This window comes from Bactrocera latifrons, unplaced genomic scaffold (genome assembly GCF_001853355.1).
Source record: "Bactrocera latifrons isolate USDA-ARS-PBARC rearing strain unplaced genomic scaffold, ASM185335v1 scaffold_23, whole genome shotgun sequence".
Classification (NCBI taxonomy): Eukaryota; Metazoa; Arthropoda; class Insecta; order Diptera; family Tephritidae; genus Bactrocera; species Bactrocera latifrons.
The window spans coordinates 1,131,886-1,155,332 of NW_017535852.1; the positions used below are offsets into that span (position 1 = coordinate 1,131,886).

A 23,447-nucleotide genomic window follows, 5' to 3' on the forward strand; every position below is an offset into this window, starting at 1 on the left:
AAACTTGTATTTTAATAAAATAAAATTGAATAAACTAAAATTTAATTTAATTAAATAATAAACCGTTCGCATGTTTGTACAAGTATATACGCAAACCTGCCTCTTAATCCAAATGTAGTAAAACTGAAATTTTGCAGACGTCAAGTAGCCAAGTAATTGTTGGAACCACCGCTATTGAACTACTGAGGTATAAGCCGTCTTACAAGCTGATCAATCAAAACCTTGTCCTTATATGGACAACTTTTTCATTGGACCAAATATATCCACAAATAGTCTCTGTAAAAATTTCTCAGATCGAGCGACTAAATAAAATAGCTGCCATGCAAACTAACTATTTAAAATTATTATTGACTTTATTATAGGGTTGCCATACACTTAAAAAAATATATATATTTACTTCACACATAAAGCACCAAAAAATTACAAAAAATGTTTTAAAAGTATGAAAAGAGTCACTATCGACATCTATTGCCAAAAAAAAATTACTTTAAAAAATTTTACTTCTCAATATTTTAAATTTGAACATTTAATGGAAATTTTTACTGAAAGAATAATCTAAAGTTGCCTTTCTTATAACGGCATTTGGCAACACTAGTATTGCAATCTGGCAACGCACAACAATAACGTAAATTTTGATATTTTTAATGTTATACCAGCTCAGTGTGTTCTGACGTACGAAGGCTATTTGTGTTGTTTACAGTAACTTAAAATGTTCATCTCGGCAAAAAATGGAAAGAAATCGCGTGGATCATTTGATCTGATTATGCTTTACATCCTTCGTCACGGCCTAACGCAGCAACAATATATCGATGAATTTAATTAAGATTTTATAGACGAGCTGCATCGTGGTCCAGTGTTTATCGCTCAAAGACAAATTTCAGAAGGTCGTCAAAACTCCGTCCCGGAAACCACTGATGCTGTGCGCAAACTGATATCGCTATATCGTCATGTGACCTAACGTGAGATGGACCCACAACTGTGGGCATAAGTGAGACCAGTATACACTTAATATTGCATCAACATTTCACTGTAAAAAGCCTCGTTCTAGTTAGTTCGCACGCAATTTGTCAAAAGCTCAAATTCATTTGGTCGAGGGAAACGTTAAAAAGTACAAAAGCGGTGCCTTCAAACACTTCTGTGACATCGTTTCTATAACTTATAATATTTTTATATATTTTTCGAATTTTTGTATGAATGTTGAAATGATTTCTGATCAGATTGCTATTCAAAAAGCTCCAATATACACTGTTGCTTCGTTATTAAGGTGTAGCTTTGTCAATCGAGTTAATGAAATGATGAATGTTTGGGGCAACTTTTATCTATTCTATGTAACAACCATAAATTTACAATGCTACCTGTGTGAATGTTGCTTTTGTAGTAAAATTTTTTGCCCTTGCTTGTTGTTGATTAACGGATAATTAAATTTCCTCGGTATGACATGGATGCAATGGAAAGTTGGTAGGTATTTAACACGTGGAAAATATATGTATATAATACATTACACTGTTTATTTAGGCTAAGCACAGAGTGAAGCATGGTGGCATGTAGGCGTACTATAAAACTTAATTTTTTTTATATTTTTTTTTTTGATAAAGAATAATTTCAATCATCCTCAATTTTATGAAGGCAGAGGCAGAGGCAGAGCTGAGAAAGATATATTATACATCAAGAGAGAATTTAGAATTGTTAGACAAAGAGAGAGAGAGAGAATTCGCAAGACTTCCATACGTTGAAAAAGTGCTTTGCCGAAGCAATTTAATTTGAACTTAGAAGTCAAAAAATCTTACAGAAACTTTAATCCTTGAATATTGATATTATTTTAAATTATTTGTGTCCAATGATAGGTGCAACACATTTGCTAAGCAACATATGTGGCAAGTACACAATAAATATGGCTGTGTTGAAACGAAAAATCCATAATTTAAATTTTTAATGACATTTCAAAGTTCGACGCGACAATAAGGGTATCATTAAATCCCAAATTTAAGCACGTGTGCTGAGTAGTACATAAGTAGATAGTTAGGCATATATCTATATCACACTAATTACGAATAATAAAGTAGCGAAACTTGCTGTATAACCAAAAAACTAAAAACGAAAACGAAAACTTTGAAAATCAATAAAAAAAAAACTGAAAATCAAAAAGCACTTAAGTATGCAGACAAATAGAGAACCGAGTAGGGGATTTGGAATACGTTGAGTGATTTATAGACTTACTAACATACTTACGTACTCATACATATAAATCGACAATTGGGTTGCGTCGCAGTCATTTGTTGCTCTCATAATTTCGTGAGTTAGCAGGGTCAAGGTTAAACAAGAACACTGCACCGCATAATTTATTTCTCTGAACTGAGTTGAGTTTTTCACTGAGGTAGTGAGACTTAATCGTTATTTCATGTATTGATATCATTATTATTTCGCTACCTTCAAATGTTTAACAATTATGGAACGACTTGGCGCTTTTTTCGTCGAGCTCTTCTGCAAGACTTGACCGTTCGCAAGCGGCATCGCTTCATTCACGTAGATCCGACGCTTTCGAGACAACTTTTTTTCAGCGATGTCTAAAATTGAAGCTTGCGATCTCGGGGATATTTGGTTTCAACAAGACGGCGCCAATTCCCACACATCACATCACATCAATCAACGGATTAATTGAGATAATACTTCGGTGAGCAGATAATTTCAGGTTTTGGCCCCATCGACTGGCCATCAAGATTGTGTGATATCACACCGTTAGATACGTGTTGATGAACCAGTGTTTGCAGATGTTCAAGCGCAATAAACCCGAAATTTAGCACCGAAGTGTGGAAATAGATGCAACATGACTTCATCATTTTACACCGAAGTCCAATCGGTAGTCATCCCAGTGAACATGATGAACTTGCTACAAAGCATGGAAAATCGCTGCGTGTCGTCGGCTGGCACCGTCTTACAAATCAATGAAAACAATAAAAAAAAATTATGAATCGGGTTTCAAATTGCTTCCGCAGCCACCATATTGTGCAGATCTGGCTCCCAGTGACTATATACTGTTCTCAGAACTCAAAGTAATGCTCACCGGAAAGAAAATTTTGTTGAATGAAGTGGTTGTCACCTAAACTTAGGTCTATTTTGAAGCAAGAGTTGCGATGGTCGCTATAATCTCTTTGAAAGGAAGGGTATATAGCATATGTATATATATATAAACATATATATATATATATGTAATATCTCTTCCTTTACAAGGCTTCATTAAACTACTTTCACAGCTGACTAATTTAATATTTATGTAGCGAAGGATCTTTATTTCGGTATACTAAATACTAAGTATCATGTATTGTCCGAAATATTGTTTGAAGTTCATGAGAACATCAATAATTGACTTGTTGACGCTCATACCACAAATAAAACAAAGTTTACTTGGAATAGTTCTGCGATTTCAGTACTGTATCATTTTATCGAAATCAACAAATAATTCGAACATAATTACTAGCTGTTGGCAACCCTAAAACCGCACCGAGTCAGCTGATTGTCACAACGAGATTTTTTTCCAGCACCAAATAATCAAATGATTGTTAGGTACTAAGAGAAATGATTATCCACAGAGAAACAAATGAACTTCAAAAAAAAANATAATAATAATAAAATAAGTTTCTAGTATAAAATATATATTTCAAATTCGACTACGATTACTCTCAATCGAATTTGTAATGTAAGACGTACACGTCAATTTCGTTTTCATTTGTCAATTGAAATTTGATTTAGTTTCATTGAATTATTCGTCAACTCAAATAAATGTTCGTGTTCGCAGACACATCCCTTTCATGCAATTCTTGTCTTATTGGCGGCTTTTCTTTGCTGATCTTGAACTTCTGCCAATCGACACTATAGTTCTATTGAATTTCATAGCTTCGCAATTTATGTATGGTTGCTGATATTTCTCCTTTAACTTGTCAACTAATTTTCTGGGTTTAATGCAATTTCAAGCTGACAAACGCTTATTTACAAACAGCTTTATTAAATAAGTCACTTCGTGCTACTACTGATTTCTAAACTCCTTAATTGGTATATTTCACAAAAAATGAACTACTAAGCTGACATTTTTATCTTTTTCAGCATTTTAATGTAAATTTTTAAAATCTAAACTAAATCTTAAAAATCTAACCTTAACTCAATCTAACTTTCTGGTAATTAGTTATAGCCAAAAAAGCCATCATAAACCTACATTTCATTTGAACTGAATCCCTAACTTACTACTTCGAGCCATACTTGAATGTCTAAACTAGTGATAAAATTGTTGAATTTGTTTGTCTCTCTGCAATGGTTCACTCTGTAGGTTTTAGTAAAGCCTAGAGGAAATCAATGAAACCGTCGTAAACCGCGTAGATGGTTCTTTTAGGAGCGTGGCAGTCGTCCAAAAATCGCTTCGCAGTGCAAACGTGTCACATCTTGGCGGCCATGAAATCCTAAACGTTTACTCGAATCATGCTGCCTACCTAATTTAATTCTGCCAAAATAATAATGAAATATAATTTTTAAAGAAAATTGTTAGTAGATCCCTAAAGATTTGCTCAAGCTTATGAGCTACTATAGTAGACATGATAAAAGTGATCCAACTGTTATACGTTGGGGTGCCTGACTTCGCTACAAATATTTGTTCGTAATAGTACTTAGTATTATGCCTAATTTTAGACAGTATTTCAGTAATAGCTTTATAAACTAAAACTGCAACATCTTTATAACACTAAAGGTCGGTTAATCCCTATGTTTGCTTAGATAAAGGTAAATAAATTATCGGAAATAAAACGTTGCCTACAATTAGGCAGATTCACCAAGCTAGCGATGGCAACCATCCGATTAAGTTAGTTGCAAATATTAAGAATATATGTATAGATATTTAGTATAATCATTAAGTTGATTAAAAATTGAAATAATGTATCTGATATAAAGCATCAAGACTGTACATAGTAGTAACTAAACTAAAGTGAGAAAAAATATTCTGAACACTTCTTTTTGGCTCCAATTTTGCTTTTTATTTAAAAATAATTTAATTTTCTTTTAACAAATGTCAAGTAATTTTTAACTCAGCTAATTTCCACTAAATTTTCTAAGAAAAACCTCACTAATATATAACACTTCTACTTTATGACATTTCAACCGGTGTTTCCAAGTAATAATCACGCAAAAAGTCTTTGAGCACAACCATTTTCTCGTGCACTTCTGTGGCTTCCTTCATTTTCACAGAAAAATCGGATAACTTTTGTGCCGTGGCCTTTCTTTGTTGATCTGGCGGTAAGCCATTCACATAATCATCAATACGCCGCACACTATCACGAACGAGCTTAGCGCGTTTCTGATTCAGCGTTTCAATGAAAGTTTCGAGTCCAAAAGACATGAAGTCATCCTCAATCCAGCAATCATAATGACTCAGTGTGGGCTCCAAACGCGCCACAATATCTATGAAATCGGTATATAGCAACGACTTGCCGAAGATGTAGAAGAAACGTGCTGCTTTGTACTCTCTTGATGGCTCCTTCTTCTTATTCTTCTCCTTCACGAGCTCAACATAGCTTCGTAACGTGATTTTCTTGTCCAACAAAATTTCACTGCGTATATTTTGGAATCGATCATCGTCCAGTACTCTTTCCACCAGCTCTTTACTCTCTTTCAATTCATAGTCGAGTAGTTTCAGGTAATCGACCGTCACAGCTTCATACAATTGATCGCGTGGTGTTAGCGGAACTTCAGCGGGAGCTTCGGTGGTGGTGGTGGTGGTTGCGTGGGTGCTGGTGAGCTTTGTTATCGAAAAAATTACAGTTTAATGCATTTTATTTATAACAAAAATATGAATTTGCTTTTACTCTTACACCAATCACTAGTAGCAATGCTATGAAATATTTATTCTTCATTTGTTGTGACATTTCTGGAATCTGCAAAGCGTCAGCCCGGAGCTGCTGCTTATCTCAACAAACGACGTGCGCACACTAGTGATCTTGTTTCAAGCGTAGTTTCGAAAATATTTTCAACACACAAATTTTTGTACATACATACATACAGACGTATGAACTTTGTACGCGACGCCAACGAATACACTCTCACAGCAAGCAGCAGCATTCGTCCATTAGCTGATAAGGTGTGGCGAGCGCAGAGCGTTTCAATTTTCTTATCAGTTCTCTTACAAGATCAGTCTGAGCTAAGCGAAGTAATCGTGTACATGTAGATATGTTCATTATTTTAAGTACATATATAACGACCTATTATATTATGTATGAGTGCCTATTGATGAATGTTTTTAGTATATAAATTTGAGAAATCTTGTGCTGGCGTTGCTGATGCTTGGCAAAATATTATGAATTACGATTAAAAATATATTTAATAGAGTTGCCAGCGTTTTTAAATCAAACAAGATTAAATTCAACTGTACCGTAGCTGTAATACCTTCATCAGGTGCATTTTTTATAGTTTAAAAATTTATCAAAGTATTTTTTTGTCCTCATTTTGTTCGGCTATTTTATTAATAATTCAAGAGATATCTTCAAGAAAGTGACGTTATAGATTCAAGTTCTCTGGATCTACACTCGTTTCGTTTTTAAATATATCCTCGTTGATTAGCTTCGGGCAAACTTCCTTACTCCATGCAAAAGCATATCGGGTTAAATTCAGCGAATTTTCAAACATGAAGTCTAACAAATGATTGCGTGAAACCCACATTTCCATGACTATTTCGGGTTTTCAGTGCCAACGGCGTTGATGCAGACCACCCGAGGTATAATTTATTGATATCCTGCGAAAACAAATATTTATATTTTGCTTACACCGATCACCAGCAGAATCGCTGCGCAAAACTTGTTGATAGATATCCCAACTATTTGAGTTCAGATAGTTGGATCGTACTAATCTCTTTTAATGATGTTTACTCTCCGCTGATCTCGTTGCTAATGCAGCTTTGAACGAATTTTAATACAAATGTTTCTATAACAACAGCAATAGTAATAACTTTAGCGTTTTAAAATTTAATAACTTGGACAGAAGATAGGCTGAGGATTTTATATGTGGTGTGAGTCTTAGCTAAATCATGAAGAATTTTTTGGACTTTTTCCAAGTTGTCACCATAGAATTATTACTACGAGTATATACTATGAAACTTCATTGGCACTCAGTGGATTGAGCAGTAGCACAGCAAGTAATTTCTCGAAATTTTTGGTGTTGTCTAAATTTGTTTTTGAACCCATAACTCACCGAATAGAAAACACTAACTTAATGAGTCACTGCTTTGAAGCCAGTTAATGCAAATGAGTCGAACTACGTCAAGTTCTTTATCAGTTCAGGTAAAAGATCGGAGTCACGAACCAATGTAATCAGATTGAATCATATAGCACATTATAAATATCAGAAAAAAAAAAAAAATAAGTTAAAGTTTGATGGGGAATACGAAAAGACTTTTTCGACTACCCGATATGTTCATAAAAACAAATGTTGTGGTCTGTGTATATCTCTGCAATGTCGGTATTTTAACATCAATTTTTGAAACAAAACACAACTGAAAGTTTATTTACAGAAATCAATAATAGTTTAAAAAAAAGTTCAATATAGACTTGCCAGCTTTTTGAAATTTTAAACAAAACATGAAAAGTGAGATACAATAAAATTTGTAATGTATAGCAATGAGCTACGAAATAAAATTAATACAAGTTTCAGATGCAAAAATTGAGCTGAAGGCAAAGTTGGTCGGGGCTGCCATCCGTTACCAATTAAATGTTTAATTAAAAATTTCAATCATCGGATTAACTATTTTATTCGTGTTTGGGCATAAAGTGTGTAAAATATAATAATTAGATTTTTTCAGTAAAACAGTGTTGCCACCTTAAGAAAATGTTGCATATACAAACATGTAATATATAATTATATTTGTTTTAACTATTCAGTGGTATTATTTTATTAGTTGTTTAATAATTGGCTTTAAACATGTTTAAAATAAAAAATATTTACAAAAGAGTTGCCACCTGTTTACAATAAATTTACTTTATTTCATTAAGTAAAGCAAAACATGAAATCATAATGCTGATATTTTTAGAAAAAATAAAAAAAGGTGTTGCCACCTTTTTAGCAATTCAAGTTAATATCTAAAACAATCGCTATAAATTAATTGCAACATTCAATATTTTCTAATCGCTGAAAATAATTCAAGGAGCTGACTTAGTTATATATACAAAAATTTTGTAGTATCCGTTAGCGTTGCCAACTCTTGGCTACTTTAATTTGTGTGCAGTTAAATGAGCTTCTAACATTATTAAACAGCTCGCACTCTAAACACTTTCTTGCAAAAAATAATAACGCATAAAACTTCTAAAAGTCAACTCCTTACGTGCCAAAGTTGAAGCCGCCCTAATTTTACTTGACCACCCTTTCAAATTTCGTGCCGTCGTGTTTCTTTGCTGCTCCGGTGTCAAACTCTTCAGATATAATTTGATTTGCCACAAAATCTCTTCAAAAAAATCTTCATATTTTTGCTCCACAACCTTTTGAATATCAGCCAATCCATACTTAAGCAACAGGGGTTCGTCTGGACCATATACATCGTCACGATTCGCTGTGGGATCAAAACGATCCTCGACACGATTAATACAATTTCTCAGAATTGTTTCGCGAGTAACTTGTTCTACAGTTTTCTTAGACTTTTCACTTGCTATATTCTTGTATATCAGTATATCTTCGTTGTCCATCTTCGTGCATAATTCCTCACTCCATCGCAAAACGTATATACTTAATTTAACAGCCTCATTATATATGGATTTTAATAACTGATTGTGGTAGGCAATCATCTCCACGTCTGTTTCGGAGATTTCATTAGCAACGCCGTTGATGCAGACGACCTGAAGTGTGTTGGGAAAATGAATTGATTTTTTTCTTTAGTAATTATAATTATTTCTTTATCTCTTACGCCGCCTACCAGCAGCAATGCAGCGAAGTACTTAATAGACACTCCAGCCATTTTCGTCTTGGACTATACTAGTCGCTTCTAACGATCCACACTCTCAGTTGATTTTATTTGGAATTCCTTCTTATGTTAATATTGAAGTCAATAGCAATTCAGTATGCCATTGAATATGTATTATTTTAATTTTGTCTTAATAACTTAGACAGGAATTAGGCCGCGGTTCTTGTAAGTGGTGTGCGTCTTTGCTAACTGACAAAAAATATGTGGAGAGTTCTACGAATTTTCACTACAACACATCTGGTGATTATTTTGAGATACAACGATAAGAAGTATAAAAATTTTCAAAAATGTCCAGCGATGTTTTAAATTTTTTAAAATTGCTTATGTTTTTATGGTTTCCGCATTGAATACTCAAGCACCAATTCACTGAATGAAATGCGTTTGCTAAGTGCCCGCGAAGCAAACGACATCGCTAACGTGAATAAGGTAAGTGAGAGCAAGGTCTTTATAAATTTAACTTCAAAATCTGTGAAACGAACCTAGGTTATCAATTTAATTGCATATACTTAAGTTTATTCATATATAATAGTGAGTGCGTGTGTTGAACTATTAGAATGTAAGACTTCAGCATATTACATTACATTAGATAAGGTTGCCAACTATATTAAATTTCGCACAAACTGCTTTAAATTAATTTTATAAAATATTAATATGCTACTGTCAGAGCCAAAAAACTGATTTGAACTTCAATTTTAAAATTTTAGTTGATGATTACTTTTAAACGGGATAGCAAGCATTCTAGCTGCGTATGCTTAAATTAATCATATTGTAAAATGTTTTAGATGCGTTTAAGAACTTTAAGACGAGCTCAGTTAGTCACTAAACAAAAACAAAAAATATTGCTAACGTTTTGTAGCTCCGCTTTCACTTTCAAATGTTTAACTTTTGAATGGCCGAACCGAAAACGGTCACATTAAACACCCCTCTCAAAGTAATAAAATCGCATACATTTTCTGAAAGCCATTTCTTTCCCTGCCAAAGTCGGAGCATTCTTAATTTTGCCCGACCAACCCTTCAAATTTCGCGCCGTCTCTTTGCCTTGCTGCTCTGGCGTCAAACTCTTTACATAGTCAACCATACGCTGGACCATCTCATCGAAGAAGTGTTCATATTTTTGATCCATGACTTTTCGAAATTCCTCAAATCCATATTTGTGCAATCGGACTTCATATGGGTGATCGCCACGACGACTTGTTGTGGGATCTAAACGATCCACGGTGTGACGAAGACAATTATTCAGATGCATTTCGCGAGCTTCTGGTTCTGCGCTTGTTTGATTCTGCTCCTCGTCGAGTAGCTTCTGGCAAACTTCCTTACTCCATGCAAAAGCATAACCGGTTAAATTCAGCGTATCTTCAAACATGGAGTCCAACAATTGATTGCGTGAAGCCCACATTTCCATGTCTATTTCCGGGTTTTCAGTACCATCGGCGTTGGCGCAGACAACCTGCGTTATAAATTGTTGATATTTTTCTTAATATATATTTATATTTTGCTTACACCGATCACCAGCAAAAACGCTGCGCAAAACTTGTGTGTAGATAGCCCAGCCATTTGATTTAGAAAGTATTGGACCGTACTAATTAATATCTTCTAGTGATGTGTACTCTCCGTTGATTTAAGTTTAAATACAGTTTCGCAAGCACCTTGAGAATACTCACTAGCCATTTACTGTAAATTGTAAACGTGACGTCAACGGGCTTATCAGTTTCATTACAAGTAGCGAAATCAGGAACCAAGGTTATCGTAGAAATATTGTTTGTAATATCTCTATATATGTAGTATTATATATTGTTTATATGTATGCATGTAGATATGATTGGTATATTTGTATTTTAAAAACACATTCAAAATGCACAACGCAATTAGATCATAACCCTAAAATATGTAAACTTAGAAAAATTCGAAAACAGCTACCAAATTCTTGGCTAATGCGTTTTCAACAGTTTACATAATCGCATCAAATTAAATTAAAATTTAAAAATTTTTCATACCTAAATTTTTCAAAAAATTCTTAATAACCTTTTTAAAATTAAAATATACAAAAATAAAGGGTGTTGCAATGAGAGCGCTACAAAAGTTTGGAATATAAATGAAATTCTTTATTCCTGTAAAAGTACATGCGATGACATTATGTATGGCACTTGATTTCTTTTTCGCTTACAGAAGTCCAGACGCTGAACACAATTTTCGACAGTCTCGAAGCATAAATCGGATACTGTTGCAACTTCAACGTTCGGTATTGGTACGAAGTTCATCAATTGCCGCCATTTCGTGAGATAACACGTTTACCAAACTTGGTTTTCAATAAATCGATTATAACGTTCGCTGTGTGGCTTTCATCGCTGTCCATTTGGACCCACATATTGTCCAAGTCCATATCATTCGATTCGAACACAAAATATTCGGTTATCATTGAGCAATAGCGATTGCCATTCACAGACCACCAGCCGGTCTTGATCTTCACGGCAGACGTACCGCCCTAAGCGGCTTCAATTCTTTCAAAATTTTCCACTAGACACTTAATTGTTGATCTGACAAGACGAATACATATGATGGCCTCAAATTGGACATAGCGCTCTTAACGTTGAGGCCCGTGACTCCGAATTTCGGTAGTAAATTTTAATAATTTCGACTTGTTTCTGGATCATATATATTTTCATGTTAAAATGGCAAGAAAAGAGAAATGTCAAAAGAGCGGGAAAGAATATGGCGTCGTTTGCCGCCCCTATCGGTCTACTTTTGTAGCGTTCATAATGAGAAATCCATTATATGGTATGGAATTATTTGGAAATGTTTAAGGACTTAAAATATGAGCCACCTTATTTTAAAATGTATCAATGATTTCAGAGTATAGTTACTCAAAAGCGAATATGTGTCTGATAAACTTGAGTTAGTGGTGGGTAAGAGCACATTTTACAAAGTATTTCTTACTGTTGAAGGAATTTGAAATCGAATAAAGCGATTAAACGAAAAATAGCTCAATCATATGTATACCATATGAGAAGCAAAAATATTCGCCTCTGATTTATTTCGGACCACTTTGGAAAACTTCTTCAGAACCAAGAAATAGAAAAGGACACGACTACACTTGGCGCATAGAATTAGTGGCAAAGTTAATAAATGTAGGACACAAAAAACTGCAAAAATCAAAAACAAAAAATTATAAAGTAAACAGTATTTTTTTTTTTTTTAATTTTTAATTTTACGTGTCTTTTTGATTAAAATAATAATAACACGTTTACTAAATGCCTCCCTCGAAATAATATGATCGCAGAAAACTTCTGAAAACAAACATCTTTTGCGTCACTTTTGTTGCCCTCTTCATTTGTGCTGACACGCGGGCTAGGTTTCTTGCAATTGCTTTGCCCTGCTGCTTCGGCGTCAAAATTGACAAATTCGTCAATGCGCCGCACTATCATCAACTAGCTGCCTTCGTTTTCGATTCACAGCACAGAGGTTGTACATCTTTCAGTCCATATTTCAGAAACAGTGCATGGTGCGATTATCTTGTGACATAATTTCTCACTCTCTTACAACTCAAACCCGACAATCTCAATAAATCTTGTTGTTATAATACCAATACAAATCAAATCATCGCGTACATCTAGGATTTGCCGTCTCTCTGTTTTTGCGGTGGTGTCACCAGCCTGGCTACTGGTTACCAGCAACACTGTCAAATATATGGCAATATATTGTGGAAACATTGCTGCATCAGCCTGCTGTCCGTCTGAGGTTAATTGCGCGAATGATGAGAATGTATCATTGGATCTATGTCGAATGCAAATGGGAAATGATTTTGGATCTAAGGTTTTCAAAAAATAATATGACAGTAGTTTGGTCGCGCTTCTCGCACTTTTTGTGGTTTAAGTCCACAGTAACAGCTGCTGAAATTTCATATGACAATTTCTAGTGTCGGCAATAGCCACGAAAGTATGAGACTGATTAACGAGGCTCCAAAGTTATTTGGTAAAAATTACAAATTCTGAAATTTTGGTGCAGCTTGGCTTTGAACTCATGGAATACCGAGTGTACCAGAAACAGCCAGTAACCGGCAGAGCTAAGTTTGTTGATTGTAAGCGTGACGCACACAACATTATCTGCTATTTACAAGATCTCCTTAGTCACTTATACATCTCTCTATTTGTGTAACAGAGTGAGAGTTATTTAGGGTTAAGGGTCCCCAGCGATACTCGACTGGTATGGAATATCAAACTATTACGTCTTATTTACTTTATCAATGCGATTAGTCAAATTCCTGCATTCAGCACTAAGCCTTAAACAAAGAATGCTGATTAATTTCCTTACGCTGTGTAAAGGTCGTACCACGTTTATCTAGAAATCCATTAATAAAATCGAAATCTCAATGTTATCCATTAAAGGAAGTGGAATTAACATCTTGAGAACTTAAGAAATTATGAAAAATGGCAGCTTTAAAAACGGTAAATGCTCTTCAAAGATATAAAAAGGATCATGGTTACTGAAACCCAAAGAATGTCACGATATCTCTGAAAGCCAATGACACACATAAGCAAATCTTGGCACCTTTGAACTTCAATCGAAAGAACGCAAAAAATAAATAATTTAGTTCAACTGAGACTGTCTTTAGTGTCAGCAGGATCAAGCAGCAAAATTTTCGACTACAATTAAATTGTTCTTGTGTGTGAATATTGCAGAAATGAAGGAAGAATTTAATTAACACACTCCTAATTAATAAAATATACTCTCACAGCTTTAAATAATTGCTTGCATTTCCTCAAATTCTTCAAATTCTGTGTTCTCAGATCTCTCAGATCAAAGCCAAACTCGGCCACATGATCTCGATCCTTAGAATTTGGACCTTTTGTGACCAAAGCTCAACAATTAGATTGGATTCATGCGTAATTTGCAAAGGAATTTGCTTTACATTTACTTAAAATGTTCGAAAAAATCCAGTAAAATACTTCTAGGAATTTCGTGCAAAATATCAGCACGGACACAAACCATGAACATTCGTGAAAGTTTGGACACACTTCTGCAAAGATTTAATAATAAACTTAATTTTCCGTTTTCATTCAAATGAAAGCCTATTATTTAAGTCATCTCATAAGCTAAATATAGGTTATGCTGGGTTATATTTTCCTAATATCACGCCATACAGACACTTACTCGTTTTTAGTAATGCCAGTTGGAGGTTCAGTTTAACTTGAGGTGAAGAATTCGCAACACTGGACGTCAATGTTTTTTGCGAACTTTAAGAGCGACTTGATGTCTACGTTTAATACCTCGGTCAGTCCTTTGAAGCTTTCTGATACTTGAGTGGAGCTCTAGATAATGCTAAATAAAGGTATTGGAGGTGTTCGAGCGTCTCTCACATGTTAACTTCTCTGCGCATCCGGTTCGCAGGTAATGCCAGAGCGTTGTGACCCGTCAAGGGACCGACAATCCTTTTGAGATTATGTGTGTAAGAAGCAAACGAGTTTTCCCAAGGCACTCTTGCGCATATCTTGCCGATCTTGCATGTACTTAAGGTATTCCATCTGTATTTCCCTGATTAGACTGTCAGCCCTTTCGTAAATTTCATTGTGTACCGTTCTAGTGAAGTCATAATAAATGCAAGTGCAACGAAATTTTACACGAATTATATATAAAGGCTCTCGGTCTTCATTTTAATCATTTAGTGCACAATTTTTTGGGCTTCCCTGCTGAGGGTTAAGGAACGTCAAGGGCTCTCGACAGCTCGGCATCCGTACGAAGCTACTTGAATAGTGTGATGGCTAGCTAACTGCCTCTACTGTCGTCAATGTTCCGTAATAAGAGCTAAAGACAGTAAAAGATAGAAATTCTAGGAAAATAAGTCTATTGAAAGGATGTAAGAACGGGAAGGTTTAGCCAAGAGTTTATGAGAACAAAAACAAGTTGCTTGTACTAAAAATAGTGCTCTTTCAAGTCATAGAATAAAGTACTCTTTGCCATAGAATTTAAAAAAAATCGGGTAGAAAACGCACCGAATGCTTTTAATCGACTTGAAAGCTACGTCAATTGAACTCAATTTTATCTTGAAAAGAAAAACAGATTTTCGTAACTGCTTGAACATGTCTAAAGAAAAACTCAACATAATCCGAGAGGTTTGTCATTTTGCTCACATTCTCTAAATTTTATTGTGAAATTCACACATTTAAAGCAGACACATTAAACTCCTCTCTTAAAGTAATAAAATCGCATACACTTTCCGGAAGCAATTACTTTCTTAGCCAAATTTCGGGCGTTCTTAATTTTTCCTGACCACTTTTTCAGATTTCGTGCCGTCTTTTTTCTCTGCTGCTTCGGCGTCAAACCGTTCACATAATTATCCATGCGCTGCACAATTTCTTTGTAGAAGTCTTCATGCTTCTGATCCACAACTTTTTCGAATTTCATCAAATCCATACTTGCGTAGCAGGCTATCATCTGGATGATTTCCACGCCGACTGGCGGTGGGATCTAAGCGCTTCACGACGCGAATAGTACAATCACTCAGCATCCATGCGCGAGGCTCCGATTCTACGCCTGTTTCATTTTTATTTATCTCCGCATCGAGAAGCTTCTGACATATTTCCTCACTCCTTGCAAAAATATAGCTGTTTATAGCCAGCGAATCTGCAAGCATGGCGTCCAGCAACTGATTGCGGGAAGCCAAAGTTTCCATATCTATTTCAAGGTTTTTAGTGTCATCGGTGTATGTGCAGATGAGCTGCGGTAAGTTGAGAAAAGTTACTAATTTCGGTCGTTAAAAATTGTCAATAATTTTCTTACACTGATTACCAGCAGAAATGCAGCCAAGTACTTGTGGATGGGCACTCCAGCCATTTTCGTCGAGTTACTTGTATTTGGACCGTACTAATCTCCTGTAACGATGTGCACTCTCCGCTGATTTTTTGTCAAATATAGTTTCGAATGCGCTTTTATGCAATTTTTTAAAGATCAACAACAATTGTAACAGATGTAATTCGTTTATGCTTATTAACTTATGCAATATTTAGGCCGCGGTTCTAAAATGTGGTGTGCGTCTGTGCTAACATTTGAGGTCTTAATATTTTTCTGCTCAGAGCTGCTAATGAATGTCATTATGTACAATAAGAAAATATAAGAAATTTTTCTCAAAACTACTGGTATGAGTTTTGAACCCTTGATTCACCAAATCGAAGGCATTTACTTCATGAGTCATAGCTTTGGAGTATTCAGTAGTACAGTCACCACTATAGTATAAATTGGGAGCGTCAAGGTCTTTAACAGTTTAAAAGATAGAAATCATAACTAAGGCTTATCAGATCATTTACATATGTATATTTATATATTTTTAGGGACAGCAAACAATGCTATATTTTTCTCTTCAGTAAGGTTTGCCATTTCATCATGGAAAAAAATACGATCCAACAACGAGTCCAAATTATTAAAATTTACTACCGAAATTCGAAGTCAGTGTCATGATGGTCCTGTAAGATCAACAATTGACCGTCTAGTGGAAAAATTTGAATCCACAGGCACAGTGCAAAATGTTCCCGTGCCAGTGGGACAATGAAATGCTCGTAGTGTGCGGAACATTGTTGCCGCTAGCGCATCAATTGAGGAAGAGCCAAATCAATCTCTCACACGTCGTTCTCAAGCGCTGGGTATCACTGTGACATCGTTATGGCGATTTTTGCGTAAAAATCTTGGCCTAAATCCTCACAAGATCAAATTGACGCAAAAACTGAAGCCGCTTAACCGCCATAATCGTCGTATGTCATTGGTCAGGCAGCAATCCACGTACTCTACGAGTCACCATTGCACCCCGAAAAAATGGTACGGTTTATGGGCCGGCGGCGGCATTGCCAATGACCGCTCAATGATAACCGAATATTTTTGGCCGAAATTATCTCAGGAATTGCCCCAGTAAATTGGCCGCCTTGGTAATGTCATTTGACGCCGTTAAACGATTTTCTGTGAGTCTACATCAAATCTATGGTCTATGGCAACAAGCCAGTGACGATTGATGAACTTCGTACGAATATCGAAGTATCGACCGCCGAATATTGGGTTCAGTGTCTGGACTTCTGCAAACGTGCCTGGGGTGGGCATGCAAAAGAATTCAACTTCCATACATAATGGCATCCAATTTACTTTCACAAGATTAAAGAATTTCATTTAAAACCCTAACGGTTTTTGTTTTATTAAAAAACTTTTGTAGCGCTCTCATTGAAAACCCCGTTATAAACCCGACATAGACGACTGATTAGACTAAAAAGCCTATCATGCCTGTACGTAGGGAAAAATATTTGGTACTTAATCCATTGGACTCGGGCAATTTTCAAGTAAAAAAACAACACAGCTTCACAAATATTTTTAGAAAATCGGAGAAGCGGATCGAAACGCCACAATTGTGTGAAGGCTAAACGAAATTTTAAACATAGAAATCCATCACGGTACCATGTCTTTAATTTGAGATTGGATAAAAGAGTTCGATGTGGTAAACTGTCTACAGAGCAGGAAGAAACAAGTTACCAAACACACGATAATAACAGGTTCATCATATGTGTCTCGCGTTTTGTAACCGTTATCGGGTTCCGAAGTATGGCATTTGAAAGATAGTATTTGATACAAAAACATATCCTCACAAAGTTGTATGACTGCTTTACTTAGTTTTGTTTGAACACGCGTCAAAAATGAGCAATAAAAGTGGACACCAGCAAAGCGTGACTACGCCATATTATAAGCATTGTTCCAATATCGGTGAGCTGTCCTAGACAGTATTGAGGTTCAAGAGATTTTTGCTAAGTGTTTGGTGGGATTGGCAGGGCATCATCTACTATGAGCTGCTTCTCTACTGCCGAACTCTTAACTCGCAAGTGTATAGTCAGTAATGAGACCGTGTAAGCTGTGGCGGTTTGGTTATTAATTTCACCAAATTAGAACCACACCAAGCCACACATTATAAGTAGCACAGCAGATGCCCCAGGAGCTTGGTTGAGCAAGTACCATGCCCATACAATTCACGGTTCGGACCTGGCAGCAAGTGATTATTATCTGCACATGTCTGCGACACATTATTTGCTGATGTAATATTAGCCTCAAGAAAAGCCTTTTTTTATTTTTTTTTTCTTATTTTTTATTTTTTTATTTTCTTATTTTTTTTTTTTTTTTTTTTTTTTTTTTTTTTTTTTTTTTTTTTTTTTTTTTTTTTTTTTTTTGCGCATTGAGGTGAGTTTTTTTGACAATGGCATTTCGAAATCAACTACAATTTACCAACAAGTTGTAGAACAAAACGATAAATACTCGAACTGAGTTGGATTATTCCAACTATGTCAAGTAAAATCTTCAATATAAAGCAAAAATTATTTATTTATTTTTGCTAGAACTTAATCTTGACAGAGTTTTGTAATTTTCCTTGCATTTTCACAAAAAAAAACAAAAATCCCGTTTATTATTTCCTGAAACCACTTAACAGCATGCGCTCTAAACCCCCCTTTCGAAATAATAAAATCGCATGCAACTTCTAAAAAACATGTCTTTCATTGACACAGTTGGGGCGTCCTTAATTTTACCTGACCACTTTCGTAGATTTCGTGCTGTCGTTCTGGTTTGCTGCTCCGGCGTCAAACCCTTCACATAATCATCCATTCGTTGCACAATTTCTGTGAAGAATTCTTCATATTTCTGTTGCACCATCTTTTGAATATTCGCAAATCCATATTTAAGTAATAGGGTTTCTGCGGAGTTGCCATAACGACGCCCTGTAGGATCAAGACGCTCCACAACGCGTCTACGGCAGTTTTTCACGACAGCGTCGCGACTCTCCAATTCCTCACCCGTTTCATTCCTGTAAATCTCATCGTCGATTAACTTTTCACATAATTCCTCACTCCGCGCAAAAAGATATTCAGCTAATACAAGGGAATCATTAAACATGGAGTCCAACAACTGATTGCGCGAACCAAATGTTTCTATGTCTATTTCGGGGTCTTCTTCTTCAGTGTCATCGGCGTTGTTGCAGGCGAGCTGAGATGTGTTGATAAATTGTTTATATATTTTTGATTATTACTACTAATTTATGTATACTTTTCTTACACCAATCACCAGCACAAACACTGCAAAATAATTGTTGATAGGCACTCGAGCCATTTGATTCGGAGTAACTGGATTGTTGTTATCTCTTCTAGCGATGTGTACCCACTGCAGCTTTTACTTTAAATGCAATTTCGAATGCGCTTTTATACAAATTCCTTAATAACAACAACAGCCAAAAGATGTACATATATGTGTGTTTTGCTTTAGTACCTTGAAGGAGTATTGGGCCCGGGCTTCTGACTTGTTGATTACTTATCAGCTAACTTACTAAAAAAAGATGTTGAGAGGTTTCCCAGTTTTAGCCGCAGAACGGCTGTGGAATGCTATGACAGATTTAGGGTTAAGCACAAATTCTTGAAGACTATACATTTTTGCTCACGTTGAATGGTTTGAATTTTGGATTCAAAATTCACCGAATTGAAGACGCCTACTCAATGAGCCATAACTTTGGCGTAATAGTGGCTGTATAGATCATAAAATTAAGGTACTTAACAGCCAGATCTGTATGTTACAAGATCGCAGTCAAGAACAATGATTTCAGAATTGAAACGCAATTGAAATTTTATTTTAGAAAACAAATCATAAATAATAAATAGATGTCGATAGCGTTGCCAGCCATTTTGAATTTTGAGCCAATTCTTGTAACAGCAGATAAAACGGAAACAAAGGTTAATTGCGGCTGCAACGCAGCTGTAATGCCCTTCTCAAATGTCAAGGATTCCTTACCAGAACATGATTTTAATGGACCAGTTTGTACGACAGCTATACGCTATAGTGACTCGATCTGAACAATTTCTGCGGATATTGTATAATAGCCATAAATAATAACGCATACCAAAATTCGTGAAGATATCTCCAAAACTGAAAAAGTTTTCCATACAAGCGATTGATTCTGAGCGTTCAGTTTGTACGACAGCTATACGTTATAGTGACTCGATCTGAACAATTTCTGCGGATATTGTATAATAGCCATAAATAATAACGCATACCAAAATTCGTGAAGATACCTCCCAAACTGAAAAATTTTTCTATACAAGCGATTGATTCTCAGCGTTCAGTTTGTACGACAGCTATACGCTACAGTGTCTCGTTCTGAACAATTTCTGCGGATATTATATAGTACCCATAAATAATAACGCGTACCAAAATTCGTGAAGATATCTCCAAAACTGAAAAAGTTTTCCATACAAGCGATTGATTCTGAGCGTTCAGTTTGTACGACAGCTATATGATATAGTTATTCGTTCGGAACAAATTCTTTGGATACTGCAATATTAGTTGAGGTAATCATCTGTGCCACATTTGGTGAAGATATCGATGGTTCAGACAACGAAGCAGTTTCTTAAGACGAAAAGGATGGGTGCAAAATTTCACAACGAATTCTCAAAAGCTAAGGCCTAGTCTGCATATATACAGACGGACGAACGCACGGTCGGACAGGCCAACGGTCATGGTTTAATCGACTCAGCTGATCATATATATAAATGGCGATTAAGCCTTGCCTTTTGTCCATCCCGTCCCGTTGTAGGGTCTCTAACTCTTCCTTCTGAACTGTTCAAACTTTGTGGTAAACTTGTAAAAACTCATCCGCTTCATTGTATTAGAAAGACGCCTTGGAACCTGCTAGCGAATGTTAATGCAGAAAAGAACCACAGTCGGTAGTAAAAGCTTGCACAAACTTTTGTCAAAACTGTTAGAATCCACTTATTTTCCACATTTTTTACTCTAAAATGTAAAATTATACAGTCAAAATGGTTTGAGTTCATATAATATAATATATAGGTCAATGTATACTTCAAAATTTAACAAAGAATCGCATAAAATCTTTAAAAGTCTCCATTCTCAGCTCCACATCGCTTTCGGCCTTCATTTTAGCTGACCACTCCACCATTTTTTGCGCTTCCACCTCGTCCGTACGGCGCTCTTGCGGCGTCAAATGCGCCAAATAAGCGTCGACGTCCTTGACAAAATCACTCATAAACTTAATTTGCTTACGCGTAACTCTGCGTTGCAAATCGTCCAGTCCATTTCTCTTCAGCGCACGTTCAATTAGGTAATTTTCGGGACTAAATTTGCGTCGCGGATTTGTGGTGTCATGCCGTCTAAGTATAGCTTCGAATTCTTGATAAATCAACGACTTCGCAATAAGATAAAACAAACGGTTGGCTATATTGCTGCGCGCTGGCGGCTCCTCTTGCTCTTTGTCGACGACTTGCCGCACGAAATTCTCCATAATGCGGCGTTCGGCCTCCATGAGATCACTGCGTGTGCGCTGCACTTCCTCATCGGCCAACACACTCTGCACCAGCGCTTTGCTTTGTACCAACTCATAGTCGGTCAGTTTAAGATACTCCTCAATCATTGTGGCGAGCAATTGTTCACGACGATTGGCTAAACCCTCCTCGGCGGTTGAAGCGAATGCCCAGTTGACGAGCTAGAAATGTGAAAGACTCGCTTGTAGCTAAATTTCTGATCTAGTTTTCTTTTCCATTCCAACGCAATGGCTGAAATCTATGCCGACATTTACATACCAGTCCCAGCAGCAGCGTTAAGGCAAGCAGCAGCTTAAAGCGTTGACAGGGCTTGGCCATTTTGTTTTCGTACACCTGCAGCCGTTCTTCTTGGATGTCGTAAAGCGAAATTTGTGTCTACATTCAAATTTAAATTGACAATGCCCTCAAATAGGAAGTGATGTCTGTCAGAGCAGTCACACAATCGAAATGTCGGCCAGCAGAAGCGATAACACTCAACTCGTTACATACTCAGTTGCAACGCTGAGTAGAGTTTTTTGCTTGGACGCTTATCAAACTGTCGCTGAGATCGCGGAGGTCGCCCAGATTGTTGATAGTGGAGCTGAGTAAACAAATCTGCATTTCTGTATTCCTGTATACATACATATTTACAAATAGATGTGTTGAGTATATGTGAATTCATTCGTTATGAGTATGAAGTCACCAGTGTTGAGTAACCGCTCAAAAGTGAAGAGCGCGTGTACTAAAATCTATCACACACAGTTAGAAGTTCTGAAAATGCTCGTCGGATAAAAACAAAAAACCAAAGAGGCTCAATCTTATATCATCAAATTCAACAATAAGATTATGAGGGAATTAAGCATAACATTAACATTGAATCAATTCTCAGAAGTTAAAGTCGGAAGCAATTAGTAAATACACGAAACAAAAATATGAGGGTTCTAGAACAATGGCGGACCTTTATGAGACAGTTAGTTAGGATTAATATAAAAAGTGCATAACAGATAAGAGTGGTTGGATCTGCAGACAGAATTTAGAGCTCTTCGTGGATATGAGGTGCTATTTTACGTTAAACCTTCCAGGACATAGTGATATCCCAGGGTACTGTGAAGCAGATGAACTCGCCAGAACATGCACCACCCTACAATAAGAATTCCAAAGAGAGCGAACTTACATGTCTCTGGCCACTTGTAGATATTTAGTCAATGAACATTTTAAAAATGCAGCTGAGTCTCGGTGAATCAAACGCTAACTTGCGCGAGAAGCAGGCAAATGTGGCTGAAATAGAATATGCGCCACACATAGCGATTATAAAAATCTAAAAGTAATGATATAAGAACTCTACTAAGAGTATTAATAGGGCTTCGAGGCAGACATGAGAATAAACTGGGAACTATTATAGAAGATGTCATGAGGTAGACGAGAAGAAGATTAAAAAACATATTCTAGAAATAAATCACAACTATCGGTTGAGTGTTTCTTGACGACGTATCACCGGTTTCTCAGATAAATGAATTTCATCACAGTGTGTGGGGACTTTAGCCCCGGCTGTATCACAATGGGCCCTTTGAATGCCTAGGTGGGTCGAGAGATAGCCACTCTACCTATCTACCTAGTTACCAAATCTCAATAATATATTTTAAGCTAATATTGAAACTGTTTTCTCCAGACTGGATAAGGAAATGAAGCTTATGGGTCTGCGCTTTTTACAAGGACAAGACGAAATATTTCCTGTCATCAAATAAACAGTGAGCAAAGGCGGCGATTTAATTGAACAGACCATCGTTAAATACTGGTCCCTAATGAAGCTGATTTAATACCCGCCGAAAATAGTAAAAAAAAAATGCGAAAATGTTCGCGGTGAATATTTTAAGTGAGTGTAGTAGCGCTGGTATGCCAAAATATGCTGGGTATGCATAAGATTGAAAATGTCAAACTTTACGATAAAGCTTAAATACATGAAAATAATCAAACTAAATGTCTTCCGGGAGAAATATATAGCCAGGTTCTAATATAATATTACTAAAAATATCTACCTTTGCTTAAGTTGACTTAAACTATCTACTAACTCCATTTTTCCAAACTTTTGTTTCATTATTAACATACCCTCCTCTCACCGCTATACAATTCCCTCACTTGTGTACATTTCG

The 23,447-nt window shown here is 36.1% G+C and overlaps 6 protein-coding genes across 18 annotated transcripts in view; all 6 read right to left on the minus strand.

The window, feature by feature from the left end:
- LOC108968785 (potassium channel subfamily T member 2) overlaps positions 1-23,447 on the minus strand; it is a 580,461-nt gene that overhangs the window by 352,033 nt on the left and 204,981 nt on the right. The gene's annotated exons all lie outside the window — the stretch shown is intronic.
- On the minus strand, positions 4,990-5,987 carry LOC108968789. Its single transcript, XM_018933041.1, has 2 exons — positions 5,850-5,987; positions 4,990-5,776 (listed from the first exon to the last, which is right to left on the minus strand). Exons 1-2 carry the CDS (start codon positions 5,901-5,903, stop codon positions 5,126-5,128), a joined length of 705 nt encoding a protein of 234 aa, XP_018788586.1. The 5' UTR covers positions 5,904-5,987; the 3' UTR covers positions 4,990-5,125.
- Positions 8,078-9,349, minus strand: LOC108968791. 2 transcript variants are annotated; one of them, XM_018933044.1, is made up of 2 exons: positions 8,933-9,349; positions 8,078-8,855 (listed from the first exon to the last, which is right to left on the minus strand). In XM_018933044.1, the coding sequence occupies exons 1-2, from the start codon at positions 8,972-8,974 to the stop codon at positions 8,289-8,291; spliced, it is 609 nt and encodes a 202-aa protein (XP_018788589.1). In that variant the 5' UTR covers positions 8,975-9,349; the 3' UTR covers positions 8,078-8,288. The 2 variants fall into 2 exon arrangements, with proteins under 2 accessions (XP_018788589.1, XP_018788588.1); XM_018933043.1 differs by having other exon boundaries at positions 8,082-8,855; positions 8,924-9,349.
- On the minus strand, positions 9,528-10,587 carry LOC108968794. The gene is made up of 2 exons (XM_018933048.1): positions 10,481-10,587; positions 9,528-10,427 (listed from the first exon to the last, which is right to left on the minus strand). Exons 1-2 carry the CDS (start codon positions 10,532-10,534, stop codon positions 9,894-9,896), a joined length of 588 nt encoding a protein of 195 aa, XP_018788593.1. The 5' UTR covers positions 10,535-10,587; the 3' UTR covers positions 9,528-9,893.
- On the minus strand, positions 18,302-20,763 carry LOC108968793. Of its 2 annotated transcripts, none has more exons than XM_018933045.1 (2): positions 19,037-20,763; positions 18,302-18,976 (listed from the first exon to the last, which is right to left on the minus strand). In XM_018933045.1, exons 1-2 carry the CDS (start codon positions 19,097-19,099, stop codon positions 18,434-18,436), a joined length of 606 nt encoding a protein of 201 aa, XP_018788590.1. In that variant the 5' UTR covers positions 19,100-20,763; the 3' UTR covers positions 18,302-18,433. The 2 variants fall into 2 exon arrangements, with proteins under 2 accessions (XP_018788590.1, XP_018788591.1); XM_018933046.1 differs by having other exon boundaries at positions 19,046-19,537.
- On the minus strand, positions 20,806-21,793 carry LOC108968790. Its single transcript, XM_018933042.1, has 2 exons — positions 21,577-21,793; positions 20,806-21,479 (listed from the first exon to the last, which is right to left on the minus strand). The coding sequence occupies exons 1-2, from the start codon at positions 21,634-21,636 to the stop codon at positions 20,841-20,843; spliced, it is 699 nt and encodes a 232-aa protein (XP_018788587.1). The 5' UTR covers positions 21,637-21,793; the 3' UTR covers positions 20,806-20,840.

Coding starts and splice junctions, on each gene's coding strand:
- LOC108968790 (XM_018933042.1), bottom strand. CDS start 21,636: ATGGCCAAGCCCTGTCAACGCTTTAAGCTGCTGCTTGCCTTAACGCTG. Junction 21,480..21,576: donor TAACGCTGCTGCTGGGACTG/GTATGTAAATGT, acceptor TCACATTTCTAG/CTCGTCAACTGGGCATTCGC.
- LOC108968791 (XM_018933043.1), bottom strand. CDS start 8,974: ATGGCTGGAGTGTCTATTAAGTACTTCGCTGCATTGCTGCTGGTAGGC. Junction 8,856..8,923: donor CATTGCTGCTGGTAGGCGGC/GTAAGAGATAAA, acceptor AACACACTTCAG/GTCGTCTGCATCAACGGCGT.
- LOC108968794 (XM_018933048.1), bottom strand. CDS start 10,534: ATGGCTGGGCTATCTACACACAAGTTTTGCGCAGCGTTTTTGCTGGTG. Junction 10,428..10,480: donor CGTTTTTGCTGGTGATCGGT/GTAAGCAAAATA, acceptor TTTATAACGCAG/GTTGTCTGCGCCAACGCCGA.
- LOC108968793 (XM_018933045.1), bottom strand. CDS start 19,099: ATGGCTCGAGTGCCTATCAACAATTATTTTGCAGTGTTTGTGCTGGTG. Junction 18,977..19,036: donor TGGTGATTGGTGTAAGAAAA/GTATACATAAAT, acceptor AACACATCTCAG/CTCGCCTGCAACAACGCCGA.
- LOC108968789 (XM_018933041.1), bottom strand. CDS start 5,903: ATGTCACAACAAATGAAGAATAAATATTTCATAGCATTGCTACTAGTG. Junction 5,777..5,849: donor CATTGCTACTAGTGATTGGT/GTAAGAGTAAAA, acceptor TCGATAACAAAG/CTCACCAGCACCCACGCAAC.